The following is a 24,997-nucleotide window of genomic DNA, read 5'->3' as shown; positions in this document are numbered from 1 at the left end:
TAAAATAGATTCGGATCAAAGATCCGAATCGTTCATGATCCGGACAACACTACTGGTGACAAATTAGTGAGCGGAGCTCGGACAGGACGGGGTAATGAGCTTCTAATGTATCTGTATGACTGGCTTATGTATGATCAGCCTCTCCCTATTGCCTGCTCCTAACAGCAGCCTCTCCCCCCTGTCTGCCTGCTCCTAACAGCAGCCTCTCCCCCCTGTCTGCCTGCTCCTAACAGCAGCCTCTCCCCCCTGTCTGCCTGCTCCTAACAGCAGCCTCTCCCCCCTGTCTGCCTGCTCCTAACAGCAGCCTCTCCCCCCTGCCTGCTCCTAACAGCAGCCTCTCCCCCCTGCCTGCTCCTAACAGCAGCCTCTCCCCCCTGCCTGCTCCTAACACCAGCCTCTCCCCACTGCCTGCTCCTAACACCAGCCTCTCCCCCCTGCCTGCTCCTAACACCAGCCTCTCCCCCCTGCCTGCTCCTAACACCAGCCTCTCCCTACTGCCTGCTCCTAACACCAGCCTCTCCCTACTGCCTGCTCCTAACACCAGCCTCTCCCTACTGCCTGCTCCTAACACCAGCCTCTCCCTACTGCCTGCTCCTAACACCAGCCTCTCCCTACTGCCTGCTCCTAACACCAGCCTCTCCCTACTGCCTGCTCCTAACACCAGCCTCCCCCGCCTGCTCCTAACACCAGCCTCTTCCTACTGCCTGCTCCTAACACCAGCCTCTTCCTACTGCCTGCTCCTAACACCAGCCTCTTCCTACTGCCTGCTCCTAACAGCAGCCTCCCCCGCCTGCTCCTAACAGCAGCCTCCCCCGCCTGCTCCTAACAGCAGCCTCCCCCGCCTGCTCCTAACAGCAGCCTCCCCCGCCTGCTCCTAACACCAGCCTCCCCCGCCTGCTCCTAACAGCAGCCTCCCCCGCCTGCTCCTAACAGCAGCCTCCCCCGCCTGCTCCTAACACCAGCCTCCCCCGCCTGCTCCTAACACCAGCCTCCCCCGCCTGCTCCTAACACCAGCCTCTCCCCCCTGCCTGCTCCTAACAGCAGCCTCTCCCCCTGCCTGCTCCTAACAGCAGCCTCTCCCCCCTGCCTGCTCCTAACAGCAGCCTCTCCCCCCTGCCTGCTCCTAACAGCAGCCTCTCCCCCCTGCCTGCTCCTAACAGCAGCCTCTCCCCCCTGCCTGCTCCTAACAGCAGCCTCTCCCCCCTGCCTGCTCCTAACAGCAGCCTCTCCCCCCTGCCTGCTCCTAACAGCAGCCTCTCCCCCCTGCCTGCTCCTAACAGCAGCCTCTCCCCCCTGCCTGCTCCTAACAGCAGCCTCTCCCCCCTGCCTGCTCCTAACAGCAGCCTCTCCCCCCCCCCCCTGCCTGCTCCTAACAGCAGCCTCTTCCCCCCCCCCCCCCTGCCTGCTCCTAACAGCAGCCTCTCCCCCCCCCTGCCTGCTCCTAACAGCAGCCTCCCCCCCCCCTGCCTGCTCCTAACAGCAGCCTCTCCCCCCCCTGCCTGCTCCTAACAGCAGCCTCTCCCCCCCCCCCTGCCTGCTCCTAACACCAGCCTCTCTCCCCCTGCCTGCTCCTAACACCAGCCTCTCTCCCCCTGCCTGCTCCTAACACCAGCCTCTCTCCCCCTGCCTGCTCCTAACATCAGCCTCTCTACCACCGCCTGCTCCTAACACCAGCCTCTCCCCCCCCCCTGCCTGCTCCTAACGCCAGCCTCTCCCCCCCCCCCCCCTGCCTGCTCCTAACACCAGCCTCTCCCCCCCCCCCTGCCTGCTCCTAACGCCAGCCTCTCCCCCCCCCCTGCCTGCTCCTAACAGCAGCCTCTCCCTACTGCCTGCTCCTAACACCAGCCTCTTCCTACTGCCTGCTCCTAACACCAGCCTCTTCCTACTGCCTGCTCCTAACACCAGCCTCTTCCTACTGCCTGCTCCTAACACCAGCCTCTCCCCCCCTGCCTGCTCCTAACACCAGCCTCTCCCCCCCTGCCTGCTCCTAACAGCAGCCTCTCCACCCCCTGCCTGCTCCTAACAGCAGCCTCTCCCCCCCCCCCTGCCTGCTCCTAACACCAGCCTCTCTCCCCCTGCCTGCTCCTAACACCAGCCTCTCTCCCCCTGCCTGCTCCTAACACCAGCCTCTCTCCCCCTGCCTGCTCCTAACACCAGCCTCTCTCCCACCGCCTGCTCCTAACACCAGCCTCCCCCCCCGCCTGCTCCTAACGCCAGCCTCTCCCCCCCCCGCCTGCTCCTAACGCCAGCCTCTCCCCCCCCCCCCCTGCCTGCTCCTAACAGCAGCCTCTCCCTACTGCCTGCTCCTAACACCAGCCTCTTCCTACTGCCTGCTCCTAACACCAGCCTCTTCCTACTGCCTGCTCCTAACACCAGCCTCTTCCTACTGCCTGCTCCTAACACCAGCCTCTTCCTACTGCCTGCTCCTAACAGCAGCCTCCCCCGCCTGCTCCTAACAGCAGCCTCCCCCGCCTGCTCCTAACAGCAGCCTCCCCCGCCTGCTCCTAACAGCAGCCTCCCCCGCCTGCTCCTAACAGCAGCCTCCCCCGCCTGCTCCTAACAGCAGCCTCCCCCGCCTGCTCCTAACAGCAGCCTCCCCCGCCTGCTCCTAACAGCAGCCTCTCCCCCCCTGCCTGCTCCTAACAGCAGCCTCTCCCCCCTGCCTGCTCCTAACAGCAGCCTCTCCCCCCCTGCCTGCTCCTAACAGCAGCCTCTCCCCCCCTGCCTGCTCCTAACAGCAGCCTCCCCCCCCCCCTGCCTGCTCCTAACAGCAGCCTCCCCCCCCCCCTGCCTGCTCCTAACAGCAGCCTCTCCCCCCCCCCCCCCGCCTGCTCCTAACAGCAGCCTCTCCCTCCCTGCCTGCTCCTAACAGCAGCCTCTCCCCCCCCCTGCCTGCTCCTAACAGCAGCCTCTCCTGCCCCCCCCCCCCCCCTACAGCAGCCTCCCCTCCTGCCTGCTCCTAACAGCAGCCTCTCCCTCCCCCCCCCCCCCCCCTGCCTGCTCCCAACGCCAGCCTCTTCCCCCTGCCGCCTGCTCCCGACGCCAGCCTCTTCCCCCTGCCGCCTGCTCCCGACGCCAGCCTCTTCCCCCTGCTCGCCTGCTCCCGACGCCAGCCTCTTCCCCCTGCTCGCCTGCTCCCGACGCCAGCCTCTTCCCCTGCTCCCGACGCCAGCCTCTTCCCCCTGCTCGCCTGCTCCCGACGCCAGCCTCTTCCCCCTGCCGCCTTCTACCGACGCCAGCCTCTTCCCCCTGCCACCTGCTCCCGACGCCAGCCTCTCCCCTAACTCCCACCTTGTGCCAATTTTTTCCTGCCTGCTACCCAATGCAATCGTCACCTTACCTGCTGCCTGTCACTAACCTCTACCTACCTGCTGCTCAATGACAATCTCTCCCTTCCTGTTGCCCAATACAAACCCCTTCCTGCCTTTACCATTGGTTGACTTGTTAGTCTTCTATCAAGACCTCGTTGTAATTTGTTAATGTCAGGGCTGTCTTCTGTGGCTTTTCTCATCTGCAGTATTTAGGTGCAGTACTTACGGGAGACATGGATCCAGGAGACTTAGATGACTTATGTTCTCACATCAATTCCAAGATTTCTATCATCAAGAGAACTCTGCAGCTGCGACACATCGGTATGGTTTTCTTTTTTCCTTTTCTGTAGTCCATTCTGTATTGAACAGGATACAGGCATCATGTATACATACACAACACTCTACATGCCAGCATAGCGTGTTTTCTGCTTGTCTTAGGCCTCATTCACATTGGCCTCAATTCACTAAGCTTATCTCCTGTCTTTAATAACTCTTCTAGAGTTGTTACCATGGTGATAAGGCATGTGGTATTCAGGAAACATTTTACCTCAGGCAAACCTAAAGTTAACTCTTCTATCCTTAAAGAGACTCCGTAACAAAAATTGCATCCTGTTTTTTATCATCCTACAAGTTCCAAAAGCTATTCTAATGTGTTTTGGCTTACTGCAGCACTTTCTACTATCACCATCTCTGTAATAAATCAACTTATCTCTCTCTTGTCAGACTTGTCAGCATGTGTCTGGAAGGCTGCCAAGTTCTTCAGTGTTGTGGTTCTGCTATGAACTCCCCCTTCCAGGCCCCTCTCTGCACACTGCCTGTGTGTTATGTAGATTAGAGCAGCTTCTCTCTTCTCTCTTATCTTTTACAAGCTGGATAAATCCTCCTCTGAGCTGGCTGGGCTTTCACATACTGAGGAATTACAAACAAGGGCAAAGCTGTTTGCAGGAAGAAAAGAGCAGCCTGAAACTTCAGTGCATGAGAACAGGGGGAAAGAAACACACAAATGATCTCTTGAGATTCAAAAGGAAAGCTGTATACAGCCTGCTTGTGTATGGATGTATTTTTCTATGTGTGGAAATACTGTACATCAACCTACTTCCTGTTTTGGTGGCCATTTTGTTTGTTTACAAACACACTTTTTAACCACTTCACCACTGAGGGGTTTTACCCCCTGACCACCAGAGCAATTTTCACCTTTCAGCGCTCCTTCCATTCATTCGTCTATAACTTTATTATTACTTATCGCAATGAAATGAACTATATCTTGTTTTTTTCGCCACCAATTAGGCTTTCTTTAGGTGGGACATTATGCCAAGAATTATTTTTTTCTAAATGTGTTTTAATGGGAAAATAGGAAAAATGTGGGGAAAAAAATAATTATTTTTCAGTTTTCGGCCATTATAGTTTTTAAATAATGCATGCTACTGTAATTAAAACCCATGAAACGTATTTGCCCTTTTGTCCCGGTTATAAAACCATTTAAATTATGTCCCTATCACAATGTTTGGCGCCAATATTTTATTTGGAAATAAAGGTGCATTTTTTTCAGTTTTGCGTCCATCCCTAATTACAAGCCCATAGTTTATAAAGTAACAGTGTTATACCCTCTTGACATAAATATTTAAAAAGTTCAGTCCCTAAGGTAACTATTTATGTATTTTTTTTAATTGTAAATTTTTTAATTTTTTTTTAATTACAAAAAAAAATAAAAAATGGGGAGTGTGGGAGGTAATGAGTTAATTTTATGTGTAAAAGTCATTTATTTGTATGTGAAAAATGTGTAGGGTGTAGTTTACTATTTGGCCACAAGATGGCCACAGTAACTTTTTGTTTTAATGCGACCTCCAAGCTTCCTTCCGGAAGCTTGGAGGAAGAATAAGGAGGCTGGACACGTGAGTTTTTTCTCACAATGATCGCGCTGCCCATAGGAGAGCAGCTGATCATTGCGGGATCAACGAACGGGAATGGATTTTCCTGTTCATTGATCTCTGGACGAGCGGGCGGCGGCGGTTTTACTAGCGGCGGGCGGCGTGTTTACGAGCGGGAGCGCGGGCAGCGTCGGGAACGCGGAAAGTACGTGTTTCTCCGTCCCTGGTTTTTAAAGGATGGAAAAAGGGGCGGAGAAATACGTACGCGCGGGGGTAAAGTGGTTAAAACTGTTTTTAACCACTTTTAATGCGGCGAGGAGCGGCAAAAATTGTGAAAGAGGGTAATAGGAGATGTCCCCTAACGCACTGGTATGTTTACTTTTGAGCGATTTTAACAATACAGATTCTCTTTAAAATAACTCCAGAGTTAAAGACAGGTTTATTAACTGCATGTGAAAATAACTACAGAGGAGGTAAAATAACTACAGAGGAGGTAAAATAACTACAGAGGAGGTAAAATAACTACAGAGGAGGTAAAATAACTACAGAGGAGGTAAAATAACTACAGAGGAGGTAAAATAACTACAGAGGAGGTAACATAACTACAGAGGAGGTAACTTAACTACAGAGGAGGTAACTTAAGGAATGAAGAGATAAGATAACTATCTCTTATGTGGAGGTAAGTTTTCTCTTGCCTTATTATCTCCAGCATGATCTTAGTGAATTGAGGCCATTATGTCCACTTCTGTCCACTTTTTATCAGCACATCAATGTTACAGATTTATACAGGTGGCTGAAAAGCGGACAGAAGCGCACTAGTGTGAATGAGGCCTAATGTTACAGCAATTATACTACCTACTTTTCTTCTTGTTTCGGGTCCTGAGGCATGCTGGGAGTGATGACTCCATTAAAGTGAAACTGAGCTTTAGCACAGCACAGGGCAGAAGGAATACAGAGAGGAATGCACCCTGTACGTATTTAGAGAGTTTAGTAATTTGAATTCTCTGCTCAGGAATCTCCTCGGCAGAGCAGCTAATTTGTAAACACAGGATGTTAGCCCTATGTCAGCTTCACTGAAAGCAGGAAGTAGACATACTACAGATTTATTGCAGGATTTGTATTGGCTGTAACAAAAATGTTTTTCTTTAAAGTAAAACTGTAAGGAAAATAAACAGCCGCACCTGATGGTGTACTTACCTTGGGGGGGGGGCTCTGGATCTTAATGAGGTTTCACCCTCTAGGATTCAGCAGTGGCAGCCCGTGAAAATACAGCTGACAAGCATATTTACCTTCCCCACAGTAGCATCTGAGCCCGATCGGGTTCGCTCTACTGCGCAGGCGACTTGCAGTGGAATGGATCTGATCAGGCTCGGGTATTTCCACTGGAGCTCATCAGAAAGCCGCTACTGCACTGGAGCTCGGAATGTAAACATTTACAATGCTGCTGTTTGGGAGCTGCAATCGCTGGATCCTGGAGGGTGAAGAGGATGGGGAAAGCCTCATTAGGACCCAGAGGCTTCCCCGTCCTGAGGTAAGTACCCCCCAGGGGCTTTTTTAAATTTATTTTTTATATAATTTACTTTAAAGGGAAGGTCCAAGCGAAATAAAAAAATGAGTTTCACTTACCTGGGGCTTCTACCAGCCCCATGCAGCCATCCTGTGCCCTCGTAGTCACTCACTGCTGCTCCAGTCCCCCGCTGGCAGCTTGCCGACCTCGGAGGTCGGCGGGATGCATTGCGTACATTTTTACGCATTCCCACTAGTGTAGGAACATTAACACATACATTTTTACGCGTTACTGGTTCAATGCGTAAAAATGTATGTGTTAATGTTCCTGCACTAGCGGGAATGCGTAAAAATGTACGCAATGCGGCCCTCCGACCTCCGAGGTCGGCAAGCTGCCAGCGGGGGACTGGAGCAGCAGTGAGTGACTATGAGGGCACAGGATGGCTGCATGGGGCTGGTAGAAGCCCCAGGTAAGTGAAACTCATTTTTTTATTTCGCTTGGACCTTCCCTTTAAAGAGAACCCGAGGTGTGTTTAAAGAATGTTATCTGCTTACAGAGGCTGGATCTGCCTATACAGCCCAGCCTCTGTTGCTATCTAAAACCCCACTAAGGTCCCCCCTGCACTCTGCAATCCCTCATAAATCACAACCGTGCTGTGAGGCTGTGTTTACATCTGTAGTGTCAGTCTCAGCTGCTCCCCCGCCTCCTGCATAGCTCCGGTCCCTGCCCCCGTCCCTTCCCTCTAATCAGCAGGGAGGGAAGGGATGCAGGCGGGGACTGGAGTTCTGCAGGAGGCGGGGAGAGCAGCAGACTGACACTATAGAGATAAACACAGCCAGCTCTGACAAGCTGTTTGTCAGCAGCGTGGCTGTGATTTATGAGGGATTGCAGAGTACAGGGGGACCTTAGGGGGGTTTGGGATAGCAACAGAGGCTGGGCTGTATAGGCAGATCCAGCCTCTGTATGCAGATAATATTCTTCAAACCCACCTCGGGTTCTCTTTAAAGGTTATTGTGCTGTTACTTATCTGAGTTCAGGTCCGCTTTGTGAACTTGCTGCTTCCTTCACCCTAAATCAAGCTTTGCACTGCAGCATATAATTGCTACTGGAGATAGTCAGTGATATGCCAATACGTCTGGCTTGTATGCAGCTTGAAGTTGGGCCAATCAGAAATTACTTCCTGCAGATTTTGTCCATGTCAAGCTGCGGAAACGTGATTGGAGGAGTGACTTCATTTGTGACTGTGCTTGGACTTGAAATAAGTTGTGTACCAGCCTATTGTTTCTCTCCTGTGATGAGGTCAGGGCCAGCCCCTGAGGAGCACGCTGTGTAAAGTGTGCTATGGTCTCCGCCTGCTCTCTAACTCCTGCCTTTCCCAGCCTTTTCCCTAACATAGGCTTCTACCCACCTGCTCCCTAATGCTAGCCTCTCTATCCTTTACTGGCCTATTGTTTGTCTCCTGTGATCAGGTCAGGACCAGCCCCTGAGGAGCACGCTGTGTAAAGTGGGCTATGAACTCCATTTGCTGTGTGACCTGCTTAATAAACTCGAATTGGAGCTTCAACGTCAGGAAGCAATTGCCAGCTCCTTAAAGGTAAGATCAAGGAACGATGAGGGACCTCTTAAAGGGGTTCTGCGGGGGGTTTTTAAAATATAAATTGACACTTACCTTGGGCAGCACGGTGGCGTAGTGGTTAGCGCTCTCGCCTTGCACAGCGCTGGGTCCCCGGTTCGAATCCCACCATCTGCAAGGAGTTTGTATGTTCTCCCTGTGTCTGCGTGGGTTTCCTCCGTGTACTCAGGTTTCCTCCCACATCCCAAAAACATACAGATACGTTAATTGGCTCACCCCCAAATTGGCCCTACACTACATAATACATACAGACATATGATAATAGTAGGGATTAGATTGTGAGCTCCTTTTAGGGACAGTTAGTGACAAGACATATATATAGGACATGACAGCTGCAGGGGGCCAATAGAAGCCCCAGGTACGTGTCTGTTTTTGTTTTCAAACCCCCCACCCCCACAGAACTCCTTTAAGTCCATGGGGGAGCTTATTTTAATCACACTAACTTGCCTTACGTACCACTAACAAGGGAAATTCTGGAAAGAAAGACAAAAAGAGAAGCATTCCTTGTGTTTAAATGTATGGGGATGCTTAAGCAGGCCATACACTGGCTCGATTCCCGGCCGTTTCGACAGCAGATTCGATCCTGGGATCGAATCTGCTGCCAATCGTTCGCGGTAAACGCAGCCGCCGATCCGATTTCCTCCCGAAATCGGATCGGTCCGTCGATCGCGCCGTGCGGGAAATTACCCTCGATCGCCAGCGGGTAAAGTGCGCGTCGCTAGCGGCGGCCGATCCGATCAAGTATACATTACCTGAGGCTGGCTCCCGGGCGTCTTCTCCGTGCTGCACGGCTCTGTTCCGGCTCCATCCATCCCGGCGCTTCCTGTGTCACTGCAGTGACTAGGAAGTTCAAATAGAGGGCGCTCTATTTGAACTTCCTGGTCACGGAGTAACACAGGAAGCGCCGTAATGGAGCCGGAACAGAGCCGTGCAATGCGGAGAAGATGCCCGGGAGCCAGCCTCAGGTAATGTATACGGGGGGGGGGGGGGGGGGGGGACAGGCGGCAGGAGCAGCTCAGCAGATGGTGAATCGGTTTCAGGCTGAAATCGATTCACAATCTGTTTGCAGTAAAGGCAGCCATGCGATCCCTCTCTGATCAGATTCGATCAGATAGGGATCTGTCAGCTGGTCGATCTAATGGCACATCGACCAGTGTATGGCCACCTTTAAAGGGGAACTGAAGTAAGAGGTATACGGAGGCTGCCATATTTATTTACTTTTAATCAATACCAGTTGCCTGGCAGCCCTGCTGGTCTATTTCTCTGCAGTAGTATCTGAATAACACCAGAAACAAGCATGCAGCTAGTCTTGTCAGATCTGACTTTAAATTCTGAAACACCCGATCTGCTGCATGCTTGTTCAGGGGCTATGGCTAATAGTATTAGAGGCAGAGGATCAGCAGGGCTGCCAGGCAACTGGTATTGCTTAAAAGGAAATAAACATGGCAGCCTCCGTATACCTCTTACTTCAGTTCCCCTTTAACCATCTTAGCGGTATGGACGAGCTCAGCTCGTCCATCCCCGCCGATGGCTGCCACTCAGGCCCTGCTGGGCCGATTTTTACGAAATAAAAAGCAGCACACGCAGCCGGCACTTTGCCAGCCGCGTGTGCTGCCCGATCGCCGCGAGCAGCGGCGAAAGAGGGTCCCCCCAGCCGCCTGAGCCCTGCGCAGCCGGAACAAATAGTTCCGGCCAGCGCTAAGGGCTGGATCGGAGGCGGCTGACGTCAGGACGTCGGCTGACATCCATGACGTCACTCCGCTCGTCGCCATGGCGACGAAGTAAGCAAAACACGGAAGGCCGCTCATTGCGGCCTTCCGTGTTACTTTTGGCCGCCGGAGGCGATCAGAAGAACGCCTCCGGAGCGCCATCTAGTGGGCTTTCATGCAGCCAACTTTCAGTTGGTTGCATGAAATAGTTTTTTTTTAATTTAAAAAAAAAACCTCCCGCAGCCGCCCTGGCGATCTTAATAGAACGCCAGGGTGGTTAACCCCTTAAAGTGGACCTGAACTCTTGCACAGAATAGGAGGAAAACATTGAGAAATGCACCCTGTATGTATTTGAGGAGTTTAGCCTGACTAATTCCCCCCTCATCTGTGTCCAATCACAATTTGTAATTTGATCACTTAGCTGTCAGCTGATTGGTAAACACAGGATGTTAACCCTTTGTCTGCGTCCATGAAAGCAGGAAGTAGACACACTGCAGATGTATTGAAGGATTTGTATCAGCTGTAACAAAGAAATGTTTTTATTTAAAGGTTATTATGCTGTTGCATATCTTTTAGAGCAGAGAGGAAGTTCTGAGTTCAGGTCCACATTAAAGTAAGCAGCTCACCTGGAGTTGTTGCTGAGAGTCAGATAACTCTCCCGTTTTTATCATGTGTGGAGTTGATCATCCATCATGCGTGGATAAGTGAGAAGTGCTCTCCTGTGTAAGCATACTGGGTGGGAGGAGGTGCCTCAAATTGTAAAGCAATAGTTTAGTGAGTGAAGGTATGATTAAGGAGCAGTCTTTCCTCGTATTCGGAGGATAAGAATTTTTTAGACAACAATTAATATGGCAAAACTTTTCGAGAGGGCCTACCTGCTTCTTCGGGTCAACACAAGAGTGTCTTAGCTATGCTTAGTCCAGACTCTGAGCACACAATCTTTTAGCCCTCCTTATTGTTATTCTCCTAATACGAGGTAAGACTGTCTCTTATGGCTGGTTTCACAGTGGGACGTTACAGTCCCACGTTACAGCAGCCAGTAACGCAGCCTAACTCACAGCACTGTAAAATCAATGTTGCTGTTCACAGTGCCCACGTTGCATTACATAGTAACGCAGCACGTTTAAACAAAGTGCTGCATGCTGTACGTTATACTGGGCTAAGCCACGTTAGACTGTTTGCACATGCTCAGTAATGTTGGAGGAGGAGGTCTCCCCTCCTCCTCCACCAGCCACATGGCTAATTAATATTCACTGCACTGTGGAGACTTGGTGGGACTGTAGTGTTGTCCTGATCATGAACGAATCGTTCATTTGATCCGGATCTTTTTTGTGAGTCGAATCATCCGGATCATCACAATGAAAGATTCTGTTCACAGTGGATGTCTGTCTGGAAGAAACAGGAACATACAGAATGTACAGTGCAGGGAAAGTCCTGTCCTGCTAATCATTTCACCCAGTCTGCTTCCCTAGTAAAATGATTCAAATTATTCGGTTCAAAGATCTGGATCTTTTCAGTGATCTGATTCAAATGATCCGAATCCTTAAAAAGATCCGGACTTCCTATCACTAAGCTGGAGCGGCTGCTTTGAGAGCTGCATAACGCAGCTCAGTCTGACGTCCAACTTCAACACCACCATACGTTGCGTTAGGGGTACGTTATGCGACCATAACATCCCCTAAAACGCAACGTCTTGGTGAGAAAGTAGCCTAAAGGACAGGTGCAAGCTGGAAAAAAAACAAGATCTACCTGATGCTTTCTCCAGCCCCTAGTAGCCCATCTGTCCCTCGCTGCAGCTCCGGTGTCCCGGGATCCTTTCTGTTGCAGATGTCGGCCTGGTGAGGTTGGCATCTGTAACGGAGGGGATCCTGGGTAGGGATGATCAATGAGATGCAAATTGTTCCAGAATTATGCACATTTTTATGCAAATGTATGCAGTTTGAAAGTGGACCAATCAATTTAAACCCAGGTTTAAATTGATTGGTCCATTTTCATGTTGCATATATTTGCATAAAAATGTGCATAAATATGCATTACTTGGAACAATTTGCATATCTGTGATCATCACTAATCCTGGGACACACCGGAGCTGCGGCGAGGGACTGATAGGCTACTAGGGGCTGGAGGAAGCAACAGGTAAGTACATCTTTTTTCAGGTCGCACCTGTCCTTTAATCAATACCTCCACTCACTAAACTTTTATTGCAATTTGGGGCACCTCCTCCCACCCAGTACAGTTTCATCCCCTGTCACAGTGGAGATACTTTGTCCAGTGGTCCTTTTTGATCTGAACCACGGCCCACTCTCAACCGGCAGTCCTCGTATCTGCGAGACTATTCTCCACATGCCTGATATTGTGGTTGCCTATAGCAACCCATGTTTGTAATTAGTAGCTATGTCTTATACATATGTCATATTTTTTTTTTACAAAAACAACACTATTGGTGTTCCTGGTGCTCTTTCTGTTTTCTGCTTTTCCCTGGTACCTGAAGTTCAAATCCCAAAGCTCAGTTAGGCCCCATTTACACTTAATCAGTTGGTATGCGTTAGTACACTGTTTGAACTGTGCCATAGGAACACATGGGCATTACTTTGAAAAACAGTTTTCTTTCAGTTATAACTGAGAGCAAATGATTAAGCGGACACAAACCAAACATTTTTTTTAATTCAAAATATTTAGTTGCACCACTCTGACACATACAAAGATAAATAAACACTCCATCAAGCCTATGAGCATTTCAGTGCATGCTTTTCACCCTTCTCTTTCCATAACTAGGGTTATACTGGGGGCAGCCATTAGCAATTCCTCCATTGCCGGACACCTCCTCCTACTCCACCAGTTTGCCGGATTTTGTCCCGGCAATATGAAAGGAAAGGAGGGGTTCCTCCAATAAATGTAAAATATTTTATATTTGTGATCACGCAGCTGAAAAAAGGCTATTTATTATTATAATTTAGAAAATAGGTTTTATTTCTGAAATCTTGTATTTTTATTTTGGGTCCACTTTAAGTGTAAAAGGGGCCTTACCGGAAACCCCATATCCGTGTTCCACCTGGCTAATTTTGGTGAGCCACCGTCTTTCATCGGCTCACCTCCCCATGCTGTAAGCAGAGTTGCACAGAGAAGCTCCACCCCTGCATTTCCCCCGTCATGAATCACCCGGCTACTTTTTCACGCCACCTGACTCTAAAAAAAATTTCTGGGGAGAACACTGCCATATTATGTCCCATATAAGGAAAGAGTTCTTGTATCAAAACATTAATGGGCATGTCAAAACCAATGCGTTTCCTGTGGGGACATGCTGGCTTCATCAGGGGGAAGGGGGATCATGGTCGGGATCTGGTAGGGAAAAAGAATGGGAAGTCAGGATACTCTGATTTCTAGCTGGTCTATCTTGCCTTTGTCTGGATGTAAATGGATCATTTTATCTTTGATTTTAGGAGCTACAGATCTCTCTGGTGAAAGACTATGAGGAATCGTCTCACCTCAGTACAAATGTTCCCGCCCACCTTCCTAAAAAAGGCCCCAGCAGGTAAATGCAGAACTTTCAAATGTTTGAGTGCATTACACCTTACTGGAACCTTCAAGTACTTTGGAATGGGGGAAAACTAAACTGGATGAATCCCATTATGGGTTAGATTACCTCCTCCTGAGTATCCAGATCCTGTTTATTTTCCTTGGGGCTTTTCCGATTCCCCCATTCCCGGTCCTCTTACCTCCTGAGCTTCCTGGAAGCGAAATACTTTATATAAAGTTCCCCCAAGCGGCGCTGCGTGACTTAAAACTGCGCAGGCACAAGTTCCAAAACGCAGCAAAAGTAAGATCTTGCCCACAAACGCTTTCTTTCACTGGGCATGTGCAGTTAGAATCTCGCACATGCCCAATTGAGATGCGCTTCCTGGCAGCCCCGGTGGACTTTCTGGACTCCGCGCTTTTGCTTTACCTGCGCAGCTGAGTTTTGTGGCAACTGAAGCTCAATCGTGGTAGGAGTGCACAGAGCTGGCGTATTGAACAGAGATGAGAGGCTGCAAATAATGTGGATTTTAATAGCATGCGTCCACAACAGGTCAATTAATAAGTTGTATTTCATTTATGGCTTGCCTTCTGTACTGTAATTGCATGCAGTTTTAAATCTGTGCAGAGCTCTTGGGATTACTGTAAGTACTCTACTGCCCTCTAGTGGATGTCTTCTATTATAACACTGTCATACACTCATACAAGCCTACGCGTACTATTGTACAGAATTATTTATATCTTTTAAGTGTACCTGTAGGGTAAAAGTGCCCAATTTATATACTAACATCAGTATATAGACAATCCACGTTCCCCCTCACTTCCACTGATGCAGCCCTGGGACACCACATGGTACTGCACATGTGGAAGGAGTTCTGTTAGGCCCGCTTCTAGACTTATTATCCTACCGACGTGTGTGCAAAGCCGGAGAGGAGAAACGCATCAGGCTGCGCATTGCAGGCACTGGCACTATGCTTCCCTCCCTCTGCTTCCCTCAAGACAGCATCTCCTCCCTGCTGATGCCCAGAATGCTGGGTATGTGCTACACGGCCCTGCATCTCTCACCTGCTCTCAGCAGATCAGAGATGGGATCACCAGCTACATGTGAAGTCCTGCTTCCTCTCTGGCTACATTGTTGACGCATGTGACCCGGCAGCACGTAACAGGTCACATGAGGCACTGTTGTAGCCATGGATACAGGATGCTGGACAGGCGGATGGAGATTCCATTGCTGGAACGCTGAGAGCAGGTGAGTGAAGCGGCACCATGCATCTAGGGAGGGGAGTACGAGGAGGGGGACATTTGGGGAGGGGAGCTGCCTCTTGCCACCCTGAAGCATGCGATTCACGTTAATTCATGGAAGAACCGTGCCGTGCTCCTGGACTCATTCACAGACAGCTCTGGCCGCAAGCTTCCAGAGGGTCCCATCGCTGGATTGGTGGCCATGAGGAGGACATGGGAAGCCTCTGGAGGATAGAGATGCTTCCCTCTATGGAGGTAAGTATGTGACTTTCTTTTTAAAGTGACAGGTTTGCTTTAATCCTGTGCAGGAGAGATTCATGCTTGGTGTCGTGTCTTTCATTAGTAATCTAGCCACCGTGGTGGAAGCTGTGGCTGAAGTCAAGCTTGCTGCTCCAGAGCCAGCGAAGAAACCCCCCAAAGAAAAACATATCATCAAGGAAATGGAGCTGCTGACCGTACAGGAGTTTACTGGGGTACCTGCGTAAGTAGGAATGATCCATGTACTATTAAAGGGGGGGGGGGGGTAGGGTTTAGGTTGTGGGTGGAGTCTGGTGCAGCGTTTGATGCCCAGTCCTCTGATTCCTTCTAAGATCTCCCCATTGCCCCCTTTAGGCATAAATGTGCTATAGACTGATTTTTTTTTTTAATCAATTAAGGTACCCATACTTTTGTAGATGGGCACCCAATGTGACCAAAAGATCAGTGTCTCTCAGATCAGAGAGAGATTAAATACTTACACATACTAGACATAGATTTCAGCATGAAACCTATTAACCACTTTATCCACCACTACAGTATATCTACACACTCTATGACTTTAACCACTTAAGGACCGGCTGACTTTTTCACGATTTGTGCTGTGTGGGCTCTTCAGCCCCCAGCACAGATCAGGTTGCAGGCAGGGCGATCAGACTCCGCCCCCCCTTTTTTTTCCCCACTAGGGGGGATGTCCCGCTGGGGGGGGGGGGGGTCCTGATCGCCGCTGCTGCCTTGTGCCTAGCGGGGGAGCTCCTCAAAGCCCCCCTCCGCAGCGCTGTTCTGCTCTCCATCTCCTTCCCTCCCTCCCCAGCGCTATTCTGCCCTCCCTCTCCTTCCCTCCCTCCCCTTCTCAATGTAGACGGTACAGGACAGCAATCCGTCCTGTACCGCCTCAGATAGGCTTCAGCCTATCAGATGGTGGCAATTGCCGGCCAATCAAAGGCTGGGGATCGCCGATCTCCTTTACGGCGCTGCTGTGACAGCAGCGCCGTATTCTGTAAACACCGGGGATTTCTTCCCCAGGTGTTCACATTTAGTCTGCGAGCCGCGATAGACGGCTCACAGGCTGTTCACGGAGACTCCCTCCGTGAACTGACATGGAACGGCCGCTCGACATGGAGCGGCTGTTTCCATGGAAACAATGGAAAGACCAGCCTATCAGCGGCGGCTGGTCGTTAAGAGATTAAGCCACAAGGACGTAGATATAAGTCTTGTAGCTGAAACACAGCTGTGTATGGTTGGGCATTGCTCCTGTGCTCACCTCCAGCACTATCTTCTACAGCACTAATTGGTGAATGGGAATATGTGTTCCCGAGCCAATAAGATAGATTTTTACTAATAAAAATTGTTATTTTCTCAGTTGATGGTGAAAAATACACACTGTAGCATTATTTCAGAATTAAATATCCTCAGCATAAATTGTGATAGGAGCATAATCTAAGTTTTGTGATAAACGGTAGAAATAGCCAAACAATAATTTGTTGTTTTTTTTTATCTACAGTAGTGTTTCTATTTTTAAACTGGAATTGGTAAAACTGAGAAATGGTGTGGTTTTTCTATTTTTTTTTCCCCTCATTTTCTATTGTAATGCATAGAAAACAAAATTGTTTGAGGGGTAAAAAATGCCACAGAATGAAAGCCTATTTTGTCTTGAAAAAAAAACAATATATAGTTCATTTCAGGGCTGTAGAGTCGGTACAAAAATCTTCCAACTCTGACTCCTCAATTTATGAAACCACCGACTCCGACTACCCAAAATTGCTCCGACTCCAACTCAGACTCCACAGCCCTGGTTCATTTAGATGTCATAAGTAGGGATAAAGTTATTGCTGATTAAATAGGGACATAGCTAAAATGTCAAAACTGCTCTGGTCCATAAGGGGGAAACAAGGTCTGGATGCCAAGTGGGTAAAAAGCTATTGATCCGTAGTGTTGCACTGCTTGATGCAGTTCAACACCATGAGCTGCTGATCTACCGCCGCTCTCAACCGACTGATGATTGATGTATAATTTTCCGATCAATGACAATTTTTAAAGTGTACCTTAGGCAGATTGTATATATAATCTCTAGGCTTAGAGGACAAAACCAGGGAAAAAAAGCTATATACTAAACCTGGTGCATCTATGGTGAGGGGGCATCTTATGGATTATGCCTCTAATGTACCTCGTGTCTCCCTGTGTTCCCCTCTATGCCCCTTGGTGTCCCCCTGTGTCTTCTGTTTGTCCCCCTGTGTCCTCCTCTGCATGGGCACAGTACAGGGACTCTCTGACATTGCAGCAGGTTGGAGGTCCGTATCGGCAGTCGTTCACAAGTCAGGAACTCCCTGCATTTGGACTAGAAGATGCAGTGACTTTTTTCCCCCACTTTTGGGTGGAGAACATGTGAGTCTCTCCAGAGGCTTCTTGTGTTCTCCTCGCCCCTACAGATGTCAAGCACTGGCCTCTGAATATATCTGACAAAAGCTTGTGGAATTGCCTGCAAGTGCATCTGTACTGCCCCTGCGCAATCTTGCCAGAAAATCCCTTCCTGCACTGAGGATCAGTCTCTGTAGCATCCAACAAATATAACATTTGGCAAAAATCTGTCATTTAAAGTGGACCTGAACTCTTGCACAGGACACAAATGCACCCTGTATGTAAGTTTAGCCTGTGTAATTCCCCCTCATTTGTGTCTAATCACTAGTTGTAATTTGATCCTTCCCTGGGTCACATGACTGCCTATGGCAGGTAAGCCCATTAGAAAGCACGGGCTGTAAACATGTCTGCTTCCATTAATCAGAAAGTAGAAACTGTGCAGATTTATTTTAGTATTTGGCCAGCCCAGGGGCCGCACTTCCGAAAACAGGCCTCCAGGGATTATTGCATGAGTACACGGTAGGTCCTGTCTTGCATCCAGCCCACAGGAAGTGACGCTCACTTCCTGTTGGGCAATCAATGACTTGCGCGGAAACGTATTGGTAAAAAACACTTCTGCCCATGCGCGATGCGAAAAACTGTGGCAGGTTTTTAAAATACACACGCGTTACCATAGACTTGCATGACTTCCGATACCGCTGCAGGAGCCGCATGGTGGCGTAGGCAGGGCTGGGGAGTTGGTATAAAAATCTTCCGACTCCAACTCCTCAGTTTATGAAATCACCGACTCCTCGACTCCAACTCCGACTCCACAGCCCTGGGCGTAGGTATACAATCGAGCTAGATAGGGAACTTCCGGTGCAGCGTAGCACACTGTGGGTAGAATGAACTACCCCACAGACCGGGGTAGTTCATTCAAATATTTTGAACAGTGCTTTATGAGCTAGTGCTGTACAGACAGGCTGTGCAGTTCCCCGTCAAGCAGCCTGCACTGCTCTATGGAGAGAGAATGAGGGCAAACGCATGTAATATGAGCAGCAGCTGTTGCATTGCAGGAACTTCCTTTGGAGGTCCTGCAGGAATGTATGACACTGGGGTCCATATGCAATTCACTTTTTCTCCTTCGTGATATTTTCAAACTTTTAAAAATGTCTTTTAAACCACCAGCAATGAAGAAAATACTCAAAATAATTTTGACAGTACTTTTTCACCAACTTTTTGGTACTTTCTCAGTTGCAGAGGACTGTAGTTATTTTAATTAGAAGATGAAAAATCATTTCCTAGATAATTTTTTTTTTTTTTTTTTTTGAGAAAACTCTCAGGCTACGTTTCCACTATAGCGTGACCTTTTTCGCCTTCAAAAAAACCGTATAAGATTTTTCTGATTTGGTGAAAATTCGCATCTATTACATTCGCATTTTTACGCGTTTTACGCAAATTTTCGTAAGCGAAAATTCGCATTAGTTTAAATATAACATAATCTGCCTAGTAACAGCTTAGTCATGACTGCTGACAACTTCCTGTAACCATGGATCTTAGGCAAATTTTCAAGCAACGCGAAAATTCGCATTGCCTATACAAAGCATTGTACGCAAATCGTACGCGATGTCCGAAAAAATGATACAGGACCTCAGATTTTTTTCTCGCGTACGAACGTTAACGAAAATTCGCATAGAATGGAAACAGCCCCATTCACTACCATTAGTTGCAAAATCAATGCATATTTTCTGAGAGAAAAATCTGACACAAAACGCACAAGTGGAAACCAGGCCTAAAAAAAAAAAGAGAAAATTAATTGCATATGGGCCTGGGTAAGATGTCCCAAAGGGGTGGATTGCGGAAGAGTCCAATGATATCAGATTTTCATCCAAAAACATCAGGGACGGTCCTTTTATCTGAGGAAAAAGCTTTAGATGTGTTTATACTTATTTATACTCTGCTTACTGACCAAAAGAATAAAAAGGGTACATCACGGTGGCGTAGTGGGCAGCACGGTGGCGTAGTGGGCAGCACGGTGGCGTCGTGGTTAGCTCTCTCGCCTTGCAGCGCTGGGTCCCCAGTTCGAATCCCAGCCAGGGCACTATCTGCAAAGAGTTTGTATGTTCTCTCCGTGTCTGCGTGGGTTTCCTCCGGGCACTCCGGTTTCCTCCCACATTCCAAAAACATACAGATAAGTTAATTGGCTCCCTCTAAAAATTGGCCCTAGACTACAGTACTTACACTACATAATATAGACATATGGCAATGGTAGGGATTAGATTGTGAGCTCCTTTGAGGGACAGTTAGTGACAAGACATATATATATACACTGTACAGCGCTGCGTAATATGTCGGCGCTATATAAATACTAAATAATAATAATAATAGTCTTCAAACTGCTGAGATGTAGAGAACTATGTATAGTGAAAGTTCGGTGCTGGAATTTTTCATGTCAAGCTAGTAGTTTGAGGCATGAATTATTCAAGGCAATCTTAGTTATCTATCTATAGGCTTTGGGTTCTACAGGAGAAAAATGCTTTACAAATGTATCCTCGTATGGTGCTGAGATTTCACTTTTTAGTATGTTGCTGCCCTCTACTGGTGGCTGACTGCTATTGTGCTTACTATAAATCTGTATAATTATGATTGTATGTGTATAGCTTTGACATCTGCAGCTTTACAGAGTACATAGTCATGTCACTGACTGTCCTCAGAGGAGCTCACAATCTAATCCTACCATTGTCATAGTCTAATGTCTTACCATATTATTATGTATTTATATAGCGCTAACATCTTCTGCAGCACTGTACAGAGTACATAGTCATGTCACTGACTGTCCTCAGAGGAGCTCACTATCTAATCCTACCATTGTCATAGTCTAATGTCCTACCAGATTATTATTATGTATTTATATAGCACTGACATCTTCTGCAGCACATTACAGAGTACATAGTCATGTCACTGACTGTCCTCAGAGGAGCTCACTATCTACTTTCTATAAGGCTTTGTTCGCATCATAAATCGCCAACGTTATCACAAGGGCTGAGCGATTTATTACGTTTTTTTCTCCTCTTTTTTCCCTGCGTTTTGCGCTTTTCTAAGCGCTTCTGCAGAGCGATTCATTTTTTCACTTCCTAACGCGAATCAGGTAAGTGAACTCTGTCTCCCGGAAATGAATAAATACAATGTATGTATTCATGAAAGCGCTGGGGAAATTGCTATACAAAGCGCTTTTTCAAGCACTTTGCAATTTCCCAATACCTTCCATTGAGCAAAAATGTCCCATGCAGCGCTTTAGTGAGTGGATCGGAACCGAACCGCTCAGATGTGCCCCTCTTATAGGGAATCATTGCACAAGCGCTTTCAGGGCAATTTAGAAAATCGCCGGCGTTTAAAAATGAAAACGCCCTAGATGTGAACAAACCCTCATAGTCAATCTAATGTTCTAAGTGTGTGTGTGTGTGATATAGATAGAGAGAGAGATGGAGATAGATATCTCTATCAGATTTTATTATTTTGATCAAATCTATCAGTGATCCTTTGATCCCAATCAATACTTCAGTTCTGGGCACCTTATCGATTAACAGTGTGAGTCACATGAAGCAATACATGGTCATGCCTGTTGTGAAGTCCTGTACTTCCTCTGGCAGTGCAGTGTGAACAGGGGCCGTGATCGACTCTTTTCAGAAGTCTGCCCGATCGGCTCGCTATGGACCTGCGCATGTCTAACTTTAGACAGATTGAATACTTTGCATCATCTTTCCTATCTTCTTCTCTCGCAGGTACATGAAGAACCGCCTCACCTATGAACAGATTAACAGCCTCATTGAGGAAATGAACAAGGCCGTGGTGGGCAAATATAAGATAATGCAGCAGCCTCTGAAATCTCTGAGTGCCGTAGCCAGGAAGCAGCTGGGACGCTTCAAGGAGGAGGAAACCAAAGACACAAAAGGTAGCGTGTATCCACTGTGCAGGGTCAGGGCATGGATGTCTCTGGATAGGTGGAATGTGTTCTAGAGCCTTGGTTCTCAACGTGTGGTACGTGTATGCCGGGGGGTACTTATGAGGCTTCCACGAGGTACTCGGGTTTGGTATATTTTAACCAAAGTGAAACTGAAGCATTTTGGAAATAAAAGAACAGATACTTAGCTGTATCTCTGGGGGAGGCTCTGGATCCTTCAGAGCCTTCTCGTTCCTCTCTTCATCCTCTCATTCCAGCGCTGTCACTGTTCAAATCTTCTGCTGCGGGAGCCAAATGCTCCCAAAGACTGCGGCTCCGTAGTACGCATGCGTAAGCGTGGTCTCGCACATGCGCAATATAGAGCCGCCCGTCTTCGGAGCACTCAAGCTCTGGAAGACTTCCAAAGCCTCCCGTAGGGGGATATTTTAACAGGGGAGACAGCTCTGGAATGTGAGCCTTCCCCCTCCCTAGGTATCTGTTTTGTTTTTGTTTTTTATTTTAAAAATGCTTCAGGTCTGCTTTAACTAAGTATAATAAATGTATGGCCTTATTCAATTCACTTTTTCTGTTAAGTTTTTTTTTTCTCCTGGGAGATAATTTTTCATCTTCTGTTTAAAAAAACAACTTTTCAGCACTCTGCAATTGAAAAAGTACAAATACATTTATTCTGAGTATTTTCTTGCTCGCCGGGGGCTAAAAAAAGCATTTTATTGATAAGGTGTAAAAATATCACCGAAGAGAAAACGTGAGATGACTAAGGGCACATATCAATAATAAAATGTTGAGAAAAACTGTTCTAGATCACCTGATAGTGATCTTTAGCCTCACCAATCATTAACTACTTCCGTACCAGCAGTCTATGGTCCCTTAAAGTGAATGGGAACAGCATTTAAAATAAAAAAAATGAAGCAAATACTTACCTAAGGAGAGAGAAGGCTCTGGGTCATACAGAGTCTTCCGTCTCCTCTCTCGGTGCTCTCTATCCTGTGCTGGCTCCCCTCCCCCCCCCCCCCCCCCCCCCCCGTTTCAATCCCCCCCGCCGAAAGGGTATTTGGAAGTCTTCGGGAGCCGTGTCCTCCGAAGACGTGCGGCTCCATACTGCACACATGTGAGCGTGCAAGAGAGCGTGCTTGCGCAGGCGCAGTACAGGGCCGCCCTTCTTCAGGAGCACTCGGGCTCCCTGAAGACTTCTGAAGCCTCCTTCGGCCGGGTAAAGCAGTATTTGACTAATTTAGTCAAATACTGCTACCAGGCGAGCCAGCACTGGAACGAGGGGTCCAGGAGAGGAGCGGGAGGGCTCTATAGGACCCAGAGCCCTCCCTCTCCTTGGGTAAGTATCTGTCTCATTATTTTAAATGCGGTTCCCATTCACTTTAAAGACCAGAGACTGCTGGTACTGCAAAACGCCATAAAACGGTGCTTACTGACGATTCACCGCTCTCCCATTGCCGCAGGTTCCTCTCTGCCATCTCTATGACAGCAGAGCTCTGTGAGCGGTCAGGAGCCGCTTTCATTGGCTCCTGACCCTGTCCATCATTGTAAGCCAATGGGATTGGCTTAAAGTGATGACAGAGTCAGGAGCCAGTGAAATCTGCTCCGGACCGGCTCACAAACCTCTGCCGTCTTACTGCCGGCAGGGCAGGTGCAGATCAGCGGGATTGCGCAACGATGATTGTTGAAATCTATATCCTGTCAGAGCTGTGCAGCCACAAGCAGGATGTAGATTTCAACCATGCTGGTCCAGAAGCGGTTAATGTCAAACCTAGACTAAAAATATTGACCAGTTTTGAACCAATTGCCTGGCTGTCTTGCTGATCCTCTGCCTCTAATACTCCTAGCCATGAACAAACATGGCGATCAGGTGTTTCTGACAAAGATCTGACTGGATTAGCTGCATACATGTTTCAGGTGTGTGATTCAGACACTACTGATGCCAGAATGATCAGCAGGACACCAGGCAACAATTATTTAAAATGACAAATATGGCAGCCTCCATATCCCTCTCACTTCAGGTGCCCTTTAAAACCATTATTTTGCACGTCCAAACACAGAAGTTTGGGGCTTTGTTCAGAGCAGCCAAAATATTCCAAATTCCAAACAGCCCGTTACAGAAATACACAAACAGGAAGCGGATAGTATTTTTCTGATCCAATCTCATTTTCATTCCCTCAGGTCAATTTTTTATTGTAGATCAAGATATAAAAGAATTCACCCAACTCAAGGTGGATAAAAAATTCCACGGAATGCTGAGCATCCTGCGCCATTGCCATCGGATACGCGAGCAGCGCGGGAAGGGAATTGTGCGCTACGTGGTTTCCTAAGAATTCCGCCGGAGCTCGGACTTGGGATGCTTCTTTTCTATGGACATTGGAAAAGCTCACAGAGTTCAGCACCGCTGCTGACTGTACATCGGTCCTGGATGGAGGGCGCCATTAATGACTGCTTGGGAAAAAGTAGTTATTCTCCGTTCTGCCATGCTGATCCTCTGGCCATAACAGCCTTCATATTTCCTTCATGCCTGGTTTACTTTGAAGGCTAACTACTTCTGAACATAAAGAGGAACTTTAGCCCAGGATTGGACTTCATCCCAGTCAGTAGCTGATACCCCATTTCCCACGTGTAATTTTTACCTTTTTCTCGGGGCTGTGAAGTCTGAGTCGGGACAATTTTGGGTGCCTGGAGTCGGGAAAAAATGCACCGATTCCTAATGAATTTAAACTGTAATTAAAATAGAAAATATGATAAAATGTTCTATTTCTCAGATAATAGTCATAAATAATTTATACATACAGTAATAGCTGTGCTTAGTCCACAAAAATGAAATAAACCAATCAAAATTAGTTACTTGTGCTGCTTCAATAAAGCAGTCCCCGTATTTTTAAAGTCAAATATACACATCTTGATTGTGACTGTATATATGATGTGTACACAGGAATCTCTTATATATACTAAATAACATCTATGCTGTAAGTATAAAGCCTTATGTGTAGCCGTGTAACTAATAGAGATGGTTAATGAGATGGAAATAATTCTGTGTTGAATCTGATTTATGCAAATGTAAGCACTCTCTTTGCTCATGAAATCAAACCATTTGATATGTTGTTAAAATTTGGTTTGGTGACTACGAATTAAATGGTACCTGAGAAGGATGAAAAGTGTTATACATACCTGGGGCTTCCTCCAGCCCCCTTCAGGCTAATCAGCCCCTCGCTGTCCTCCTCCACCACCTGGATCTTTTGCTATGAGTCCTGGTAATTCAGCCAGTCAGCGCTGTCCGTCCGCATGCCGCTTCCACAGCCAGGAGCATTTTGCACCTGCGCAATAGTGCTGCACAGGTGTAGTATGCTCCTGGCGGCGGAGTGTGTGCATGCGCACTACGCTAGACTGGCTCAAGTACCTGGACTCATAACAGAAGATCCAGGTGGCGGAGGAGGACAGCGAGGGACTGATTAGCCTGAAGGGGACTCGAGGAAGCCCCAGGTATGTATAAAACTTTAATTTCATCTGTCTCATGTTTACTTTGTTACACAGTAGTACTATACTCTACATATGCACTCTCCACAGAGCTGCAGGGAATCCACTGAGAATGTTGTGCACATTGAACAGAGAGGTGTTGTCTGTCACCCATAAACCTGGTTCAGATTGTGCATGAAGAATGTGT

At 47.9% G+C, this 24,997-nt stretch overlaps 1 protein-coding gene across 1 annotated transcript; it reads left to right on the top strand.

Moving 5' to 3' along the window:
* Positions 1 to 17: 17 nt before the first annotated feature.
* Positions 18 to 24,489, top strand: SKA1 (spindle and kinetochore associated complex subunit 1). Its single transcript, XM_068251360.1, has 7 exons — positions 18 to 91; positions 3,518 to 3,632; positions 8,156 to 8,280; positions 13,469 to 13,560; positions 15,127 to 15,264; positions 21,158 to 21,327; positions 23,509 to 24,489. The coding sequence occupies exons 2-7, from the start codon at positions 3,545 to 3,547 to the stop codon at positions 23,655 to 23,657; spliced, it is 762 nt and encodes a 253-aa protein (XP_068107461.1). The 5' UTR covers positions 18 to 91; positions 3,518 to 3,544; the 3' UTR covers positions 23,658 to 24,489.
* The last annotated feature ends 508 nt before the right edge of the window (positions 24,490 to 24,997 follow it).

This window comes from Hyperolius riggenbachi, chromosome 1, assembly GCF_040937935.1.
Source record: "Hyperolius riggenbachi isolate aHypRig1 chromosome 1, aHypRig1.pri, whole genome shotgun sequence".
NCBI classification, from domain to species: domain Eukaryota; kingdom Metazoa; phylum Chordata; class Amphibia; order Anura; family Hyperoliidae; genus Hyperolius; species Hyperolius riggenbachi.
The sequence above is the reverse complement of the archived record's forward strand: the minus strand, read 5'-3'. Positions and strand labels throughout refer to the sequence as shown.